At 40.5% G+C, this 19121-nt stretch overlaps 1 protein-coding gene across 1 annotated transcript in view; it reads right to left on the bottom strand.

Annotated features, from left to right (window-relative positions):
• LOC115202006 (hydroperoxide isomerase ALOXE3-like) overlaps nucleotides 1-19121 on the bottom strand; it is a 44962-nt gene that overhangs the window by 18039 nt on the left and 7802 nt on the right. Inside the window, exons 2-4 of the mRNA XM_029765866.1 lie at nucleotides 2984-3194; nucleotides 2676-2757; nucleotides 668-790 (exon numbers count right to left, since the gene is read on the bottom strand). Of these exons, the coding sequence (XP_029621726.1) occupies nucleotides 668-790; nucleotides 2676-2757; nucleotides 2984-3194 (416 nt within the window). The remainder of the gene's footprint in view (nucleotides 1-667; nucleotides 791-2675; nucleotides 2758-2983; nucleotides 3195-19121) is intronic.

Genomic DNA, 19121 nt, shown 5'->3' with positions numbered 1-19121 from the left:
CTAACAATACCAGGATGTCCCCCAGGGCTCTGTGCTAGGTCCACTACTCTTCATCATCTACATCCTCCCCCTAGGGTGATCGATTCATTCACAGGCCACATATCCTTAATATTATGTGTCAATCGGCATTTGATTTGGTGAAAAGTTGAGCTATTTGGTCATAATGTCTGCTAAATGGTTAATTGGCTTGTTATTTGATACGATTTCAGGCATGATTTGAGTGGCTAAAAACAAATTAATTTAGGAAAACCTTGCCTGAGGGTGTTATTACTGGCATCATTCCTATAATCCACGTTCCACCACAACCCTGATGGCCACATTCTCAACATCTCATAATATCACAATTACCTGAACTGGTGTAGGACAATCACATCTCATCTCACTGTAAATTAAGTATTTTTAAAGGTGTGTTGGGGATATGCCAGTAGAGATGATTAAATATCTCATGAATTTCCTGGTGCTGCGTCTTATGGTTCTCAACCTGGGTTCCATGTTCCCCTGGGGATACTTGGCCTATACTCAGGTGGTACTTGCGAAGACTCACAAGAGCATAGGCCTACGGGTAAAATGCACACAAGGGGGTATACTTCAGGGGTACTCTGGAAAGAGCAAAATGTGACTGTTTTACAGTAAGCAAACAATTTTGAAAACCAGTGCTCCAACTTACGCTTCGACTGCTGTGAAGTTGAACTCAAAGTTCTTGGTGAAAGAGAAGCGGACCTCAGCAGGGAGTTCAGAAGTGCTGTCAACTTTCATTATTTGGGGTAGACCCTCGGCATATATACTCCAGCTGAAGGGAATAGACATGGTAAATCAAGACGGGATACACAGCCTGTCGTTCACCATTACATACAAAATGGTAGCTTAGGTGACTTCACATAAATGTATCTGTGTTTAAGAGTTATTTGTTTCTTTGGAGTTTAGAGTTTATTGTTTAGAAAAAATGATGTCATTCCACAAATGCTACAACTATACACTACCGTTTTTTTTATACATTGTGGACCACTCAAATTGAGTTGAGACACTAAAAACAATCATAGTCAAACATGGCACAGTAGAGGTGTGATCTATAATACATTACATCTGTACACATGTATGCATAAACAAACATCTGTACATAAATGGACAATTAGGCACTTATAAAGAAGTCTCCATTGGAGGATAAGTTGCATTTACATAATTGTTACTTGAAGATGTCGTAATTTACTACTTTCATCTAGAAGAAACACATCCTGTCTAATGTTGTTGTATAACCCACAGTGAAGCAAGACATGAGCATCTGTTTCAATGGAACCATTGTAAAAAGTCCATAGATGTTGAAGGGAGTGTTTGTGTATCGACCAGTCTCAATAGCGAGAGGGGTCACTCCACATAAAAGATTTGCAAGAGAGCTTCGATATTGCTTGGATAAAACTGTACGTACATAGGGTTCAGTCCCAAACAAGGCTATTATAGTTCTTTTGTTTTTATTTTGGATATTTAAACAAAGAAATAATAATAACCTGTTTAGTTTCAATTCATTTTCAGACTTGATTTTCTAGTTTAGATTCATTTTTCATTTGATAAAAACGTTTCTATTTCATTTTTATATTATTTTGGTTTTAGTGTTTGTGTAAGGGACAGAAAGTAGCCTATGCGTGGGAGGCTAGAAGACATGTATGTGTTGTTGGACTATAGTTTGAGTGTTTTTGGGGGATTTCACTTCTTGCCACTGGGGGGCAGTTTTAAATAAGGTGATGGGTCAGGTCATAGTCAAGGTTAGATTTAAATTATAAAGTCAATCTCAATGTGACTTTCCCATGTTAACAGCAACCCAATGCTTTTTTTTAACCTTAGTAGTCAAATCAAATTTTATTGGTCACATCCACATATTTAGCAGATGTTATTGCGGGTGTAGCGAAATGCTTGTGTTGCTATCTCCAACAGTACAGTAGTATCTAACAACTCACAACAATACACACATCTAAAAGTAAAAGAATGGAATTAAGAAATATATAAATGTTAGGACGAGCAATGTCGGAGTTGCATTGACTAAAATACAGTAGAATAGAATACAGTATATACATGAGATGAGTAAAGCAGTATGTAAACATTATTAAATTGACTACTGTAAGAAGAATAAAGTACCTTTACCTGACAGAAAGAGGGAAAAAAACATCAAATTAAGTCATTGCACATGTGTTATCTACTAATAGCTAGTAATAGTGGTGAACTAGTTAGGCCTATTTGAAACGTCGCCATTTTCCTGGCAGCATTTACCCATCCAATTCAGAACTTTTAAAACCTATTTATATTTTTGCCCAAAGTTTAGTAGAAAAACAAACTGCAACTGAACATAATTTGATGTTTTTGTTTTAGTTTGTTTTAGAGGCTAATAGAGGCTGTTTTAGAGATAATAGTTTCAGTATAGTTTTTCAAACTGATTTCTTAATCATTTTATTTCAGTTTAGGAAATAGTTTTTTCATGATACATTTTTGTTTTAGTTTACTATAATAATTTTGGTCCCAACAGTGTGTTTTAAAAGACAGTAGGTGCACATTTTGTTACTTTCATGTTTGTACCACTTTAGTTCATTGCTCTCTAAAAGTGCTGATTCAAAAGCATTTTGATGTTGTTTTGAATTGTTTCTGCATCTTAGGAATTGAGTTACAAGATCTCAGAACCAGCCTCTCACCGGTACACCTTTTGCCGACTCTGCAGCTCCTTCTTTCTCTCTTCTATGGCCTCTGGCCAGGTCTCATTGAATATCAGTTTACCTTATCAACAAAATGCCATAAAGTGTGATTATTTTCATGTTTTGGGGGGATTGATCAACATCATAAGCCATATAAAGTATATCCACCATTATTCCATAAAAATGGCCCCTTTGACACACATTTCAAAATAAACTACAAATTACATTCAGCTAGCTGATGTATAATAGGCACAGCAGGTATACTCAGAACTTAACCTAGACAATGATCTATATACCAACATACTAACCAGTGGCCTCTCTGAACACCAGACGCTCATGGCCTGAGATCCAGTGGTAACAGGGGAAGTTGGCCATGTCTCCCTCTGGTGTGGTCACCACTACTTTAGAGCAGAACCAGTCACTGTTGAGGAAGCAGAATGGGAGGTATGGCTCTGATTCCAGCACCACAAACTCCAGATGGCCCAGGGAGGAAGGACAGGGCACATCAAGCTCAATCACCTACAGAGAGATAGATGACATGTTAGAATGATCCCAGCAAACAACTTTCTCTCAACATTGCCTAAGTTGAGCCTGTTTGTTTTGTTGTTTTTCAATCTTTTAATTTTTTAATTTCTTTTTTATTTCACCTTTATTTAACCAGGTAGGCCAGTTGAGAACAAGTTCTCATTTACAACTGCGACCTGGCCAAGATAAAGCAAAGCAGTGCGACAAAAACAACACAATAGAAAAATCTGTATACAGTGTGTGCAAATGAAGTAAGGAGGTAAGGCAAAAAATAGGCCATAGTGGCAAAGTAATTACAATTTAGCAATTAACACTGGAGTGATAGATGTGCAGATGAGGATGTGCAAGTAGAAATGCTTGTGTGCAAAAGAGCAGAAAAACAATAACAAATATTGGGATGAGGTAGGTAGTTGGTTGGATGGATGGGCTATTTATAGATGGGCTGTGTACAGCTGCAGCGATCGGTAAGCTGCTCTGACAGCTTATGCTTAAAGTTAGTGAGGGAGATATAAGTCTCCAACTTCAGTAATTTTTGCAATTCTTTCCAGCAAAGAACTGGGTGGAAAGGCGGCAAATGAGGTGTTGGCTTTGGGGATGACCAGTGAAATATACCTGCTGGAGCGTGTGCTACGGGTGGGTGTTGCTATGGTGACCAGTGATCTGAGATAAGGCGGAGCTTTACTTAGCAAAGACTTATAGATGACCTGGAGCCAGTGGGTTTGGCGACGAATATGTAGCGAGGACCAGCCAATGAGGGCGTACGGGTTGCAGTGGTGGGTAGTATATAGGGCTTTAGTGACAAAAATGGATGGCACTGTGATAGACTGCATCCAGTTTGCTGAGTAGAGTGTTGGAGGCTATTTTGTAAATGACGTCGCCGAACTCAAGGCTCGGTAGGATAGTCAGTTTTACAAGGGCATGTTTGGCAGCATGAGTGAAGGAGGCTTTGTTACGAAATAGGAAGCCGATTCTAGATTTCATTTTGGATTGGAGATGCTTAATGTGAGTCTGGAAGGAGAGTTTACAGTCTAGCCAGACACCTAACTATTTATAGTTGTCCACATATTCTAAGTCAGAACTGTCCAGAACAGTGATGCTAGTCGGGCGGGCGGGTAGCGATCGGTTGAAGAGCATGCCTTTAGTTTTACTAGCATTTAAGAGCAGTTGGGAGGCCACGGAAGGAGTGTTCTATGGCATTGAAGCTCGTCTGGAGATTTGTTCAATACCATAATGTAGTTTCAATTTGGCATTTGGAACAGTACAGGGGGTTTAATACTTTGTTCACTAGGTACAGACCACACCTTCAATATAGTTTTAAAGATTGTATTGTAAGGGAATGGGTAGTTGATGTAGCTAGGTGAAGGGGGAGCGTGATGCTTGAGGTAGGTAGAGGTGTTCTTGTTCGTAGGACAATGAAGAGCGGTTGTTCTTGAGGAGGGGCATGGTTGACCATAGGACAGTGGAGAGCGAGTCCTCTTGGTGTAGGTGCGCGGTTGTCTATAGGATATATATTTTTTACCTTTATTTAACTAAGTGAATTAAGAACAACTTATTTAAAATGATTGCCTACCAAGAGGCTAAAGGCTTCCTGTGGGGACAGGGGATAAAAAAACAACAACACCCATCACGACAAAAGAGACACCACAACACTACATAAAGAAAGACAACACAACATGACAACACAACATGGTACAGTAGCAACACAACATCAGCACAACATGGTAGGAACACACATTGGCAGCAGCACAACATGGTAGCAGCACAACCAAGGTACAAATATTGTTTGGCACAGACAACAGCACGAAGGATTAAAAGGTAGAGATAACAATACATCATGTGAAGCAGCCACAAGTGTCAGTAAGAGTGCCCATAATTGAGTCTTTGAATGTAGAGATGGAGATAAAACTGTTCAGTTTGAGTGTTTTTTGCAGCTCGTTCCAGTCGCTAGCTGCAGCCAACTGAGAAAGAGGAGGGACCCAGGGATGTACTGTGTGTGCATTGGGGACCTTTAACAGAATGTGACTGGCAGAACAGGTGCTGTATGTGGAGGTTGAGGGTTGCAGTAGGTATCTCACATAGAGGGGAGTGAGGCCTAAGAGGCTTTTATAAATAACCATCAACCAGTGTGTCTTGTGCCGGGTATACAGAGATGACCAGTTTACAGAGGAGTGTAGAGTGCAGTGATTTGTCCTATAAGGTGCATTGGTGGCAAATCTGATGGCCAAATGGTAAAGAACATCTAGCGGCTTGAACACCCTTACCTACCAATCTATAAATGATGTCTCCGTAATCTAGCATGGGTAGGATGGTCATCTGAATCAGGGTTAGTTTGGCAGCTGACGTGAAAGAAGCGATTACGATAGAGGAAACCGAGTCTAGATTTAAACTTTAGCCTGCAGCTTGGATATGTGCTGAGAGAAGGACAGTGTACTGTCTAACCATACTCCCAATTTCTTGTACGAGGTGACTACCTCAAGCTCTAAACCCTCAGAGATAATAATCAGTGACACATCCATAACCTGAGCGGAAACCAGATTGCATACCAGAGAGAATACTACAAGTGTTTCCAAAACTTTTTCTAACAGTTAGGATCAGCATGAGCTCCCACTTTAAATAAAGGACGCACTGTGGCTGCCTTCCAAGCGTCTATGACAAATCCGGACAAGTCATTTAACTGAGCAGCCGTGAAACAGTGATCACTAAGGTTATTACAGAAAACACCAGTATGATACTGTGATGGACATTTTTATAATGTGAAGAGACAGCCTTGAAAATGTTCATCTTATCTTAGTGTCATAAATAATCCTTGGTTCCTGCCTGTGCTTGGTAAAGATATGAGGTGGGGCGACATGACCCCCTCCTTAGGACCATCTGGCAGAATGCCCAGAATATGTTCTTTCAGTTAAGATAGGAGACTGCCAGACACATGCCAGAACCAACTCTATAAACTATGTAACATGTCTGTAAACAGAATATAAGGGATAACGGGACTGCCCCAGAAGAGAGAGCTCCTAATCGATCATTATACTTGGTGCATTATACTTGGTGCATTGAACCTCTCCAGTGCGCTAGTAATGAAGGATTATTCATTTAATATTGACTTCGAGTGTCCCTGAGTAGAACTTCCACTACAATACATATCAGGATTATTTGTGAGGATAACATCAAGGAGAGGAGCCTTTTCTGGGTGTTTGGAGGATGGTAATGATCTGAGAGAGATTTAGGGAGTCCCATTGTTTTAAGACTTGGTCCGGTGGTTTAATCATGTCCCAGTTTAGGTCACCTATCAGGACAAATTCATACTTACTGTAAGGGCCCAGGAGAGAGCTTAGGGCAAGTAGGTTACAGGCTGGTGCTGATGGTGGACAATAACAACCAGCAACAATCAACAAAGAGCGATTTAAAAGCTTAACGCTGAAAACCACCAAAACCAATTGTGAGACAACCGAGCACTGAAAGTGTTCTTTGGTAAAGATTGCCACTCCACCACCACTGGAAGATCTGTCTTGCGGAAAAAGGTTATATCCAGAAAGGTTATGAGTGTTCAGAACAGTCTTGTAATGCACATTTCCAGATATCATCCGCAGTAATAAAATCAGGGCATGGCAGAGGACAGGAACAGCTTTGCGGTGTTGATTTTTTATGACATTTGAATGTGCATCAGATGTCAACAAGATCATATGGTACAGCAATTCTATCAGCTAACATGAATACAAAGCCGGCGAGAGAGGGTTAGAATAGGATGGGAGGCCCAGAGTTGTGAGTGTGGGAACAAACATCTTCTGTCCGACGGTCGGGTAAATGAGCTGGAGAACGAGTGCTCTTGGTGTAGCGGCGAGGTTGTCCATAGGGCGCTGAAGAGCAGGTGCTCTTGGTGGCGGTACGTGGTTGACTGCAGGTGCTGGAGGAGCGGGTTTCCCCTGAAGTTGGAGGCATGGTGATTCCATCATGGAGGACTGATGGGATAAGGTGGGGATCGGAACTGTTTGTTTGGGAAAGGAGTCCTGTTCGGGGCATCTGGCTTGTGCAGTGCACATCCCAAAAATTCAGAGGGTATAGTGGACTCGGAGGAGATCTTGTGGGTGTAGCTGTGGTAATCCTGGGGTCCAACTGCTTAGCAGTTAAACTATGTGGTCAGACAGCTCTTGGCGAGAAGCAGTGATCAGCAGAAACCTGTTGTGTTCGGCGCATGTGACAACAAAAATGATGTGATGTGATTTATGAATGATGGAGGCCACTGTGTTCTTGGGGACCTTCAATGCTGCAGAAATGTTTTGGTACCCTTTCCTAGATCTGTGCCTCAACACATTCCTGTCTTGGAGCTCTTCGGACAATTCCTTCGACCTCATGGCTTGGTTTTTGCACTGACAGGCACAGTCAACTGTGGGACCTTACATAGACAGGTGTGTGCCTTTCCAAATCATGTCCAATCAATTGAATTTACCAAAAGGTGGACTCCAATCAAGTTGTAGAAACATCTCAAGGATGATCAATGGAGACAGGATGCACTTGAGCTCAATTTCGAGTATCATAGAAAAGGGTCTGAATAGTTATGTAAATAAGGAATGTGTTTTACATTTTTTAGACATTTGTAAATATTTTTTAACCTGTTTTCACTTTGACATTATGGGGTATTGTGTGCAGATTGCTGTGAAAAAAAAATATTTAATCCATTTTAGAATAAGGCTGTAATCTAACAAAATGTGGAAAAATCAAAATGGTCTGAATACTTTCCGATGACACAGTATATGGAAAAATACACATTTTAAAATTCCAACCAATTGATTGGAACAGACGACTCTCGGTCTACCAGCTGTTTTGGGGGACAGCCCTTCTCCATATATACTTCCACACACAGATGGATTGTGGTAATCGGTGGGGCAAACCCAAAGACAATTTGGGGGATGCATGCGAGCAAAGCCACTGCACAACACAACACTAAACAATACATTCATTGCACTAAAACGGTGACAAACAGTGCCCACAAATCGTTAGGGCCTACATAAAGATGTCCCAGCAGCACAGTCCCAACACCTTGCCACTGCTACACCTGGCTATCAACGGAGCCTTGTCTGGCAGCGAAACAGTTCATTCAGCCTCATTTGCTGCCTTTAAAAAAACATATCTGATATGGCTGGCTTGCTTAAACTAATGTGGTTTCTACTGACAATTGAGATGTACAAACTATGGCATAAGGGGACGACAAGCAAATAAGAGGCAATCAGATAATTTCGATTAAGACATTAATGAGCGAGCTAGGATGGACGTAGTCAATAACTTTTTGTTCAGCACTTTTGAAATGTACAGCGACAGAATTCAGAACATGGGCCGTCCTTACAGTGTTCTACCTGTACACCAAGTCAGAACAGTAAGATAAATAAAGGGTGCATATAAGCAGACAATGAAAGCTTTTACAATATTTGATGAATACATTTCTCTGAAACAGATTAGCGGCTAATGTGCACCACCTAGTCAGAACAGTAGGCAAAATTAAGAAGGCTAAAGAAACCAAATTATTAGTGAGGCACATGGGCCTCTAACAGCTTACTACACAACATACACTTAGTATTACTTTCTTAGCTACAGTATACATCTCTCTCTCTGGCATGTTACATTATGTATGCAGCAGCATACAATAAATGTTTGGACTCACCTTGTGCTGTGCTCACTTGAACCGGAAGGTGGTGTGGCGGTCCTTCGTGGGCAAATTTTGTCATCAAACATTGTCAAAGTCTGGCATTCTCTGGATTTACGGTGCTTTCAAGACAACTGGGAACTCTGGAAAAAAAACAAGGTTGAATCATGAGGACCTCAGTGATCTTCAGGTCGTAGCTCTAGAAAGAGACCCGAGTCCCCGACTTGGATGACCATTCAAAAATGTATTTTCCCAGTCGGAGCTAGTTTTTTCCTGAGTTCCCAGTTGTCTTGAACTCAATGAAGTCAGATTTCCCAGTTCTGAGTTGAAAGTTGTTTTGAGCACGGCAGAAATCATGCTGCGTTGACAGCATCGCCAATGTTGAATGTTTATCATTTTAAGCTTGGAAATGAAAAACAAAAACCGAGATTTGGGACCACACACCAACTCCACCTAATAGCAGGCTAGCAACTGCTTTGTAATGCTTGCAGTTAGCCACTGATTCCTTCCAAACCACACATTGATGTGTAATGCCAGTAGATTGTCGACTTGATTCATAACCGCTTGCTAAGATTTTGGAAGTATAATGTTGACATGATCAGTCCAATCAAAGCTACTGTAGATAACGTGATTTGACGTAATTTAATCTGTGGCCAATGATCTTGAGCCTTCTTGGATAGGCACTTTTAATGTAACTCTATGGCAGCACCCAATAGGTTTGAATTTTCGAGCTCTTCCCTTAGCTTTGACAGTGGCGTAGTGTCCCCATGAATGACAGAACACTGAGCCACTCACGGCACAACTAGAGAACATTACCAACCCCTATGCTCTGTATTTTCCGCTGGCTGCCCCACCACTACAGAAAGCACTGAGCTTACTCAAGAAAGCAAAAAAATAGAACATTTTTGTATGGAGGCTTTATTACCTCAATAATGTTTTATTTTATTTTGCATTGTTTTTGCTAACTAATATGTAACACGTATTAATGCCAAAATAACATGCAAAACAGGAACTCACCCCCCCCCTTTCAAAAAAAGCTATAATTTATTTAATTGGGGCTCACAACATGGGTATAATACAACTTTTTATTATTTTTTATTATTATATATTTTTTGCCCTTTTTCTCCCCAATTTCGTGGTATCGAATTGGTAGTAGTTACTGTCTTGTCTCATCGCTGCAACTCCCGTATGGACTCTGGAGAGGCGAAGGTCGAGATCCATGCGTCCTCCGAAACACAACCCAACCAAGCCGCACTGCTTCTTGACACAGCGCACATCCAACCCGGAAGCCAGCCGCACCAATGTGTCGGAGGAAACACCGTACACCTAGTGACCTGGTCAGCGTGCACTGCACCCGGCCCGCCACAGGAGACGCTAGTGCGCGATGAGACAAGGATATCCCTGCCGGTCAAACTCTTCCTAACCCGGACGACACTGGGCCAATTGTGTGTCGCCCCATGAGCCTCCCGGTCGCGGCCAGCTGCGGCAGAGCCTGGGCTCGAACCCAGAATCTCTGCTGGCACATAATACAACTTTTTGGAGAATTTGGCTGACAGTTTTTGGGATGTACTCTCTCCCCTTGTTCCAACCAGTTTAAACCCCCCTCATGTCTATGTCTGCGCCCCTGCGGAAATCGAATTAGCATAAACAAAAATCCCCATCAAACTCCATCAGTTTAAGCTAGAGATCATTTTTTGCATGGGCTGCATCTAAATCCATCGCATCCGCCGATGTCGCCCTTCAGCATCTAGGGTGAAAGATGGCAGAGCTAGAGCTGTGTTTGTCAGACCATGAGACATCCCAAAAATCGCTCTTCTCACGAAAACGTCTGTAGCGTCCGAAGGGTTTGGCCTGCAAACTATTATGACCCCTCTATGGAAAGATGAGACTATCACAAACATGTGTTTTGCTCTAGGAAGCCTGCAAGCGTCACAAGTCTAGTTTAAAGGAAGCGGGGAACCAGTTACAAAAAATGAATGGAAGTATATATGAAGATAGTTTAGTGCCAACAATAAGAGGGTTAAATACATGTAAAAACCATATATATAAATAGTTTCCTGATCTTTCTTATATCTCTCAGATATAGGACAGACACTTCAGAACAATCTTCCTTTAGATAATCTGTTCATCCATGTATGATGTTTTCTATGGGCTAAGAGCAGTAAGGCCAAACTCAATGTTTCATCAAATATTTTTGGGGATACCTTAAGGGGTCCTTATACAATTTCACATGTTAGCTTAGTATATGCTAGTCATAAGAATGAAAATGATGTGAATGGATTTAGATTTTGTCACACAAATGGACAGATGGTCAAAGGAAGAAAAGTTGTGGCAATGGGTTACTCACAGCCCCTCGGGGGTGACCCCCAATGAATCTACTTTTGGGGAGGCAGATGCGATGGCTTGAATCCATTGTGCCACGGAGTTGTATATAGATACTGTTCATTGTGCCGGCGTACAGCATTTCTCCAGTGAACACCTCTGCTTTGTAAATAAGACTGTTGTCTCTACAAAGCAAGTTCAGAAGACAGAAATATGATAAATATATGATACATTCAATATGTAATTTATACTGATGACCAATCCTTTTGTTTAGCTATTGTGTCAGAATGACGCCACAGGATGATCCGAAGGGATTGTTACCTTACCTACAACAACAGCACTGGAACATTGTTAATGTGGAAGGCAACCCGTCTGCCTAGGACCACAATTACAGCAGGGTTATTCAAATCTTCCACTACAAGGGCCAGACTGCTACTGGTTTTCTGTTACATCTAAATCAGTTCCTGATTAGAGGGGAAGAATGACAAATAAAAAGCAGTGGAACTGGCTTCGAGGTCCAGATTTGAATTTGAGGGTCATTGGCTGCATTTACACAGGCAGCCAAATTCTGATCATTCAACCAATTATAAGCAAAAAAGCTGATCTGATTAATCAAAAGACCATTTAGTGATAAAAATATCAGAATTGGGCTGCCTGTCTAAACGCAGCCTTAGAGTAAAAAATATATATATTTATGAAGCTACATGGATTAGACTCAGAGCCACAAATAGTAACTACAAGTATGAAAATGATTCAACACTTATTGCATTTTATATTCAACATTCAACAGCAAAGTCAAATGAGAAAGGAACATGGGATCAACAGTGAGAAATCAGAGTTCCACTGTACTCAGCACCTCAGACATCATGGCTCTTTTATATGGTTTATATATGTCTTGTTTGTTCAATCATTAATTAACAGAGAAGAAATGAGGAAACAAAAATCATTAACTTCTGATTCGTTATAGTCTTTTAGCAGACGCCCTCATTGTGTTCGTTACAGCTTACACACATTCAAAGTTGGCTCATATCCCGGTTAAGGTCTTATCCGGATAAGACGTTTAAGGCCTTTAAAATCAAATCTAATTTTATTTGTCACATGCTTTGTAAACAACAGGTGTAGAGAAACAGTGAAATGCTCACTTACAGCCCTTCCCAACAATGCAGAGAGAAAAATAATAACATGAGGAATAAATACACAATGAGTAACGATAACTTGGCTATATACACGGAGTACCAGTACCGACTCACTGTGCAGGGGTACAAGGTAATTGAAGTAGATATGTACAGTACATATACCTGGGGATAAATAAGAATAGATAATAAACAGTAGCAGCAGCGTATGTGATGAGTCAAGAGTTAGTGCAAAAAGGGTCAATGCAGATAGCTATTTGGTTAACTGTTTAACTATCTGGACTAACTATTTTGCAGTCTTATGGCTTAGGGGTAGAAGATGTTCAGGGTCCTGTAGGTTCCAGACTTGGTGCATCGGTACCACTTGCCGTACAGTTGCAGAGAGCACACTATGACTTTGGTGGTTGGGGTCTTTGACAATTGTTCCTCTGACTTCCTCTGACACCACCTGGTATAGAGGTCCTGGATACTCGCGAGTATCCCTGTATGCACGAATAACAGAATATTCCTAAATTGCCCAGAGACTGCAGAAATATTTTTTCCCGATTTTAATTTCTGACATTAGGTAGGCTGTTAGTAAACTTGTCTATGATTAGATACATGCAGCTTCTATTCTGTCATTACCTGGTGCTCATCTAGAACACTAAATAAAGCCTTGCTCACCAGAATGTCATAAATCAATAGAATTATCATTGCATCATCAACAATCTTGTTCAGTGGTTCAAAACAAATTTGCCCAGGGACCCCACCTAGGCAAACCGGAAACTCAGGGACCCCCATCCTATGTTAACAAAAAAAGTAGCATCTTGTCTTATCAGGTGAATGATAATGGCAAGTAGAAGTAATCAATATTTTTAAATGAATAGATTTGGATGAAACCAAGATTGAACTCTTTGGCCAGAATGCCAAACGTCACTTCTGGAGGTAACCTGGCACCATCCATACGGTGAAGCATGGTGGTGGCAGCATCATGCTGTGGGGATGTTTTTCAGCGGCAGGGACAAGGAGACTAGTCAGGATCGAGGGAAAGATGAACGGAGCAAAGTACAGAGAGATCCTTGATGAAAACCTGCTCCAGAGCGCTCAGGACCTCAGACTGGGGCGAAGGTTCACCTTCCAACAGGACAACACAGGAGTGGCTTTGGGACAAGTCTCTGAATGTCCTTGAGTGGCCCAGCCAGAGCCCGGACTTGAACCCGATCGAACATCTCTGGAGTGACCTGAAAATAGCTGTGCAGCTACGCTCCCCATCCAACCCGACAGAGCTTGAGAGGATCTGCAGAGAAGAATGGGAGAAACTCCCCAAATACAGGTGTGCCAAGCATGTAGCATTAAACTCAAGAAGACGCAAGGCTGTAATCACTGCCAAAGGTGCTTCAACAAAGTACTGAGTAAAGGGTCTGAATATTTATGTAAATGTGATAAAAACATTTTTTAAAGAAATGTGCAAAAAAAAAAAAAAAATGTTTTTGCTTTGTCTTTATGGGTATTGTGTATAGGTTGATGAGGGGGAGATTTAAAAAAAAAATCCATTTTAGAATAAGGCTTTAACGTTACAAAATATGGAAAAAGTAAAGGGGTCTGAATACTTTCCGAATGCACTGTATACAGTTCAATATCTTTTGCATGCTTTCTGTCTGGTTTTTGTTGTTGAAGTTGACACAGAAGCAGTTATTCGATCCCGTACATTACCACATAGACGGCCCGCAAAACAATCTTCTATACAGAAAAAAAATCTGCAATTTTCTCTATATTAAAGAAAACGATTTTGGGAATGAAATAATTTATCTACTTCCTCAGAGTTGGATGAACAGGAACAGCTAGCATGCTAACTGTTTCTGTAGACTTCCAGTCATTGCACTAATGCTAGTTAGCATTAACTCGTGAAACTACCTCTAATTTCCTTCATACTGGACGCAGAAACATAAAAATGGTAGATAAAATGTTTTTATGTTGCAGCTAGCGATATTAATCAAAGGACGATTTCCCGCCCCAATTTTTTTGAAATCACAGATACCGTGCAGTACCTCCCCGAACCTGTAGTGGGCCGCAGATCCCAGTTTGAAAACCAATGAATTAAATAAATAATTTCTCCGCTCCTGTTCATGAGACAAAATGTAACATTTGGTCTATAATTTTACTGCGAGAAACAGTTCATTCTGCAGGAGTTAACATTCTAATAGGCTACTGTCAGTGTGCAGACTTCAGTTACAACTTTATTACTGTTCCCATCTGAACTTCAAATGAGATACTATGTGAAACAGCCTGCGCAGACCACGAAAAACAACAGTAAACGGGATAAGATGTTTACATGCTACAGTATCCTGTCAGTATCCAGACATCTTATTCAGGTTTCCCAAAACCGGGATACGGTCTCCTGCTATTGTGCCGTTTAGCAAAGCCCTGCACTGTGCCATAGCTGACCCTGGCTTTCAACCCCTCATGGTGTGTGTGTGGTTCAAGCTTGCTTAACCTACAGTGTGTGATAGGGTGAGTGTGTTTTTTGCAGAAACATTTTTATTTCTTTTTTTAAATTTGGGGGCTGCAGTAGAACAATATGAATGGAATTACGTTTTTCTTAATTTTGAGCACCTGCCCCATCAAAGGTCTGTGCACAGCTTTCACCTGGTCAGTCTGTCATGGAGAGAGCAGGTGTCCTTAATGTTTTGTAAACTCAGTGTAAAATGTACTTTGTTGGGATAGTTCAGGGTTTATGGATTAAGGAAATGTCTTATTTCCTTTATGACTCTTGTCGGGACAGTTCAGGGGTTTCCCCTTACCATGAAATATGAACAACTTCCTTGATATACGTCTCTGGTTCAGTGGAATAAGGAAAATGTTTTATTTACTTTATGACTCATATGGTTTAACATCTTGTCGGGATAGTTCAGCGGCTTTTCCTTACTATGAAAAGTGAACAACTTAATTGACATACCTCTCTAGTTCAGTGGAATAAGGAAGACTAATGATTTAATTTAGTAACATGATTATTTCCAATTTGGGGACTAGTGTGAAAACATATAGATCCTACAATTCACGTGTTTTTATATTCTTTGTGAGAGCACACACAGGGCTCCATTGTAACGTTTTCAGTTGGTGGCACAAGCCTATGATTTGGTCACGGCAATATTGTTGCAGGGTCGGGCAACAGAAAAAATGTGTCATCTAATGATGTTATCTAAACTAGTCAAAGTGCTTCATTCTAAGTGTAGGCTGCTTGACTACTAAAATGTTATGATTGAAAAAATGTGTAAATAGCATGTCCTTGCAGGAATGCATGATTCAAGATACTTTGATGTGCAACCTTAGCCAGTGATTGTCAAACCCAAAATGCATGACAACAGGCCTACAATTCAAAATAGGGTTCCAAAATTTTTCAATATAGTGATTCATTTGTCTACATCGTTTTGGGCACTAATATCACATAAGATAATACAGAAAGCTTGGGACCCTATTTTTGTTCAACATTAACAGTGTTCAAAACAGTGTTTTGCATGCATTCACAGTTAAAAATGTTCAACAATCACTAAGCATGTTCTATCCCGCTTGTCAGAGAGAGTGAAAGTGCACTGTAAATATGCTACAAAGCAGCAAGTAGAAACTCTATGGAGTCCAGACGACAGTCTGATTGACCAGCGGGCCCGGTGTCAATGGTTTGGCAGCCTTATCTATTCATTCAATCAATTGGAATACTAAAGAAGCAATCCACCCTTGATGAGTGATCAATAGGACAATGGAATCTTTCTGAGTCGAGAGCATGTGAGAAGTCTTGAGGGTGTGCGAAAGTGTTATGAAATGTTCCTATTAATATTAGATCAGGTAATCCAAAATGTTATTAGATCAAGTAATCAGCTGTTTTTAAGAATGTAACTAATCCTGGTTACATTTTTTAAGTAATCCGGGCAGATTAGTTACTTCATTTTTATAATTCAATTATGTAATCAGTTACTACCCAACCCTGTACACAGGTATGTTTACATCATACATACCTGTTGTTCAGCAAAATGACATACCTAGTTTAACTAAATTCAAATCTTTGTAGTGTTTGCAGTAGTTACAGTTTTTCTCAATTGCTAAAACACAATTTCTGAAACCTTGCTCCATTTCCTGAAAACATTAAACACAAAACCTCATCTTCAAGCACTATTTACATAACCTCTGACTCCCCTCGCAAAATGAAACATTTGCCTCAAAACAGTTTTACCTGTGTTCAAAATCAAACACTGCTCTCAAATCATAAACAAAGCCATCAAAATGATATACACTCTCAAGCAGTCAGTAAACAATACACCGAAAAATAGAAAACACATTGTTCAAAACATACAATTCTCAGGGAGAAGTACATTTGTAATCTAAAAAAATATTCATATTTTTCCGTCACTGTCCTTTGATGAACGAAAACATGTTCTATCATAGTAGCTCAAAATTGATCAGAAATTACTACTCTGCTTTGCTCTTTGCAATTTGGTTTTTTGTTCTTCCTCCTCCTTGTACCCTATTTTTACAGTACTGTACCCTGCATCTCACAAACTTGTCCTTTGTCTCTGTGATACTGTAACTCTTGTTCTTTGTTGATATGAACCTGCAACCAGTCAAAATCTATTGAGCAGTCAGTACTGTTAATAAATGGAAAGCACAATGTTCAGGGCCATACAATTTGTTCATTGTACAGTATACAGACTACAATGCACTGTACTACAGTATACAATACTAAAAGGGACAAAAATCAAAGGAGTAAACATGTGATCAATGTGCTTCTTCTTGTCTTTGGGCTGGGTCAGGCCAGAGCACTTCGTCGACATCACAAGCAATATTGTCCCTCCTGTGGCAACGGGGGAAGAAGCCTCTTGTGTGCCGTATCCAGCCCTGACATGATTCCTCACCTATATCACCACAGGCTAAATCCATGGCTTGCAGCAGATTTACTCTGGTGTAGGGTTGTCTATCATACACTTTCCATCTCCAAGAGGAGAAAAACTCCTCAATCGGATTCAGGAAAGGCGAGTATGGAGGGAGGTACAAGTTCATAAACTGCCCATTGATGTTAAACCATTCCCTTACCTGAGCAGCTCGCTGGAAACTGACATTGTCCCACACTATCACATAGGTGGGAATGGGATTCTCATTTAGCTCTTGACCCTGCTGCTCTTGAACCTGCTGCTCAAATAAAATATCTCTTAGATTGGCAATAAATGTTAGAAGGTGCTGGGTGTTATATGGCCCGAGTGTAACATGGTGATGTAGAACACCATGGTTGCTGATAGCAGCACAGATTGTGACATTGTCACCTCGTTGACCAGGGACTTCAACAATGGCCCGCTGTCCAATCATGTTTCAGCCTCTCCTTCTCCTCTTTGTTAGATTGAAGCCTGCTTCATCGACAAAGATGAACTCATGGGGTCTGTCCAAGGATTCCAAGTCAAATATTGTCTGTGTAGAAATACAATATGTAGGATTTTGTAAGTCGTACAGAGACAGTGTTATACTGTAGAGTACAATTAGCCCTACTGTATGCACTTCTGATTCACATACATTGTATGTACTGAAGAGTAATGTCATTCACATAGTATGTGTTAGTACTGTAGACAATCTGGATTACAGTAAATGTTTCTGAATGTACACTTACTTGCACATACTGAGCTCGCAGTTCTTTCACCCTTGGTGAGTTGTGCTCAAAAGGTACTCTGTATACTTGTTTCATTCGCATCCTGTTACGATGGAGAACACAGTCAATTGTGGAAATGCTCACACTGTCGATTCCCTGGAAGTGTGTGTTGTCTTGTATCACTCGTTCCTGGATTTCTCTGAGTCGTATTGCATTATCTTGAAGGACCATGCCAACTATAACGGCCTCTTGCTCCCGAGTGAATATAGCTGTCCTTCCACCTGCATGTGGCAGCCATGCAATTCTACAAAAAGTAGTTGTACAGTTACAAAACATATTCATGCAGTACAATACATACAGTGATTAACTTTACAAATGTCTATTGAAACAGCTGCATATAGTGTAGTACAGTAAATTTGCAATTACAATTACAAAAATACAGTAGTATACTGTACCTGTTCTCTTCTCTGAATGTCCTTACTATGGTGGACACAGAAAATCGGCTCAAATTGGGTTGCACTCTAAGTCCTGCTTCCCTCATTGTCAGTCCATGGACAAGAACATGGTCTATAACTGTTGCTCGAATTTCATAATTCCTCTTCGTCCTCCTCTTCCTCTTTCTTGCCCTCCTCCTCCTCCTCCTCCTCATCGCCCACCTCGCATACGCACTCGTCCTCGTCCTCTCACATTGTTTCTTCTATCCATTCTCAGACTTTCTCCTTCCCACCTTCAACAACCTGTTTGCTCTCTGAACTGGCTTATATTGGTTGTGTCGCATCATTTGAAACAGGTTAAATACATTTTGAGTGGTTGTGTTCAATCAATGACATGTGTCCTCTGTTTGTATTTGATTGTTGCCACTTGTGTTTACCAGTATGGATGACATGTGCATTAGAGTGCAGAATGTGTTTTGAGAAAGAGAATGTGTTTAGAGTTTTGCTGAAAAGTCAAAGTGAGATCTGCAAATTGTGTTTTACCATGTGAAATGGTTTAAGGTATTGACAACAGACTGCATAATTAGCTAAATGAGTCCAGGCAACTGAGAACTTTGTTCAGCCAATGGGTTTTAGTGTTTTAGCAATTGAGAAAAACTGTAATTACTTTTTTGCCATGTAGATGTGTAGCCAACTACTGGAACGACTCAATACATTTTTCTCAACAAAGAAAATAAAAGGGAATTCATGTGTCATGTGAATGAAAGATTCTGTTCCAACAACGAAGTTGAC

Source organism: Salmo trutta, chromosome 11, assembly GCF_901001165.1.
Source record: "Salmo trutta chromosome 11, fSalTru1.1, whole genome shotgun sequence".
NCBI classification, from domain to species: domain Eukaryota; kingdom Metazoa; phylum Chordata; class Actinopteri; order Salmoniformes; family Salmonidae; genus Salmo; species Salmo trutta.
Note: the sequence above shows the minus strand (reverse complement) of the source record. Positions and strands in the feature narration are given on the sequence as shown.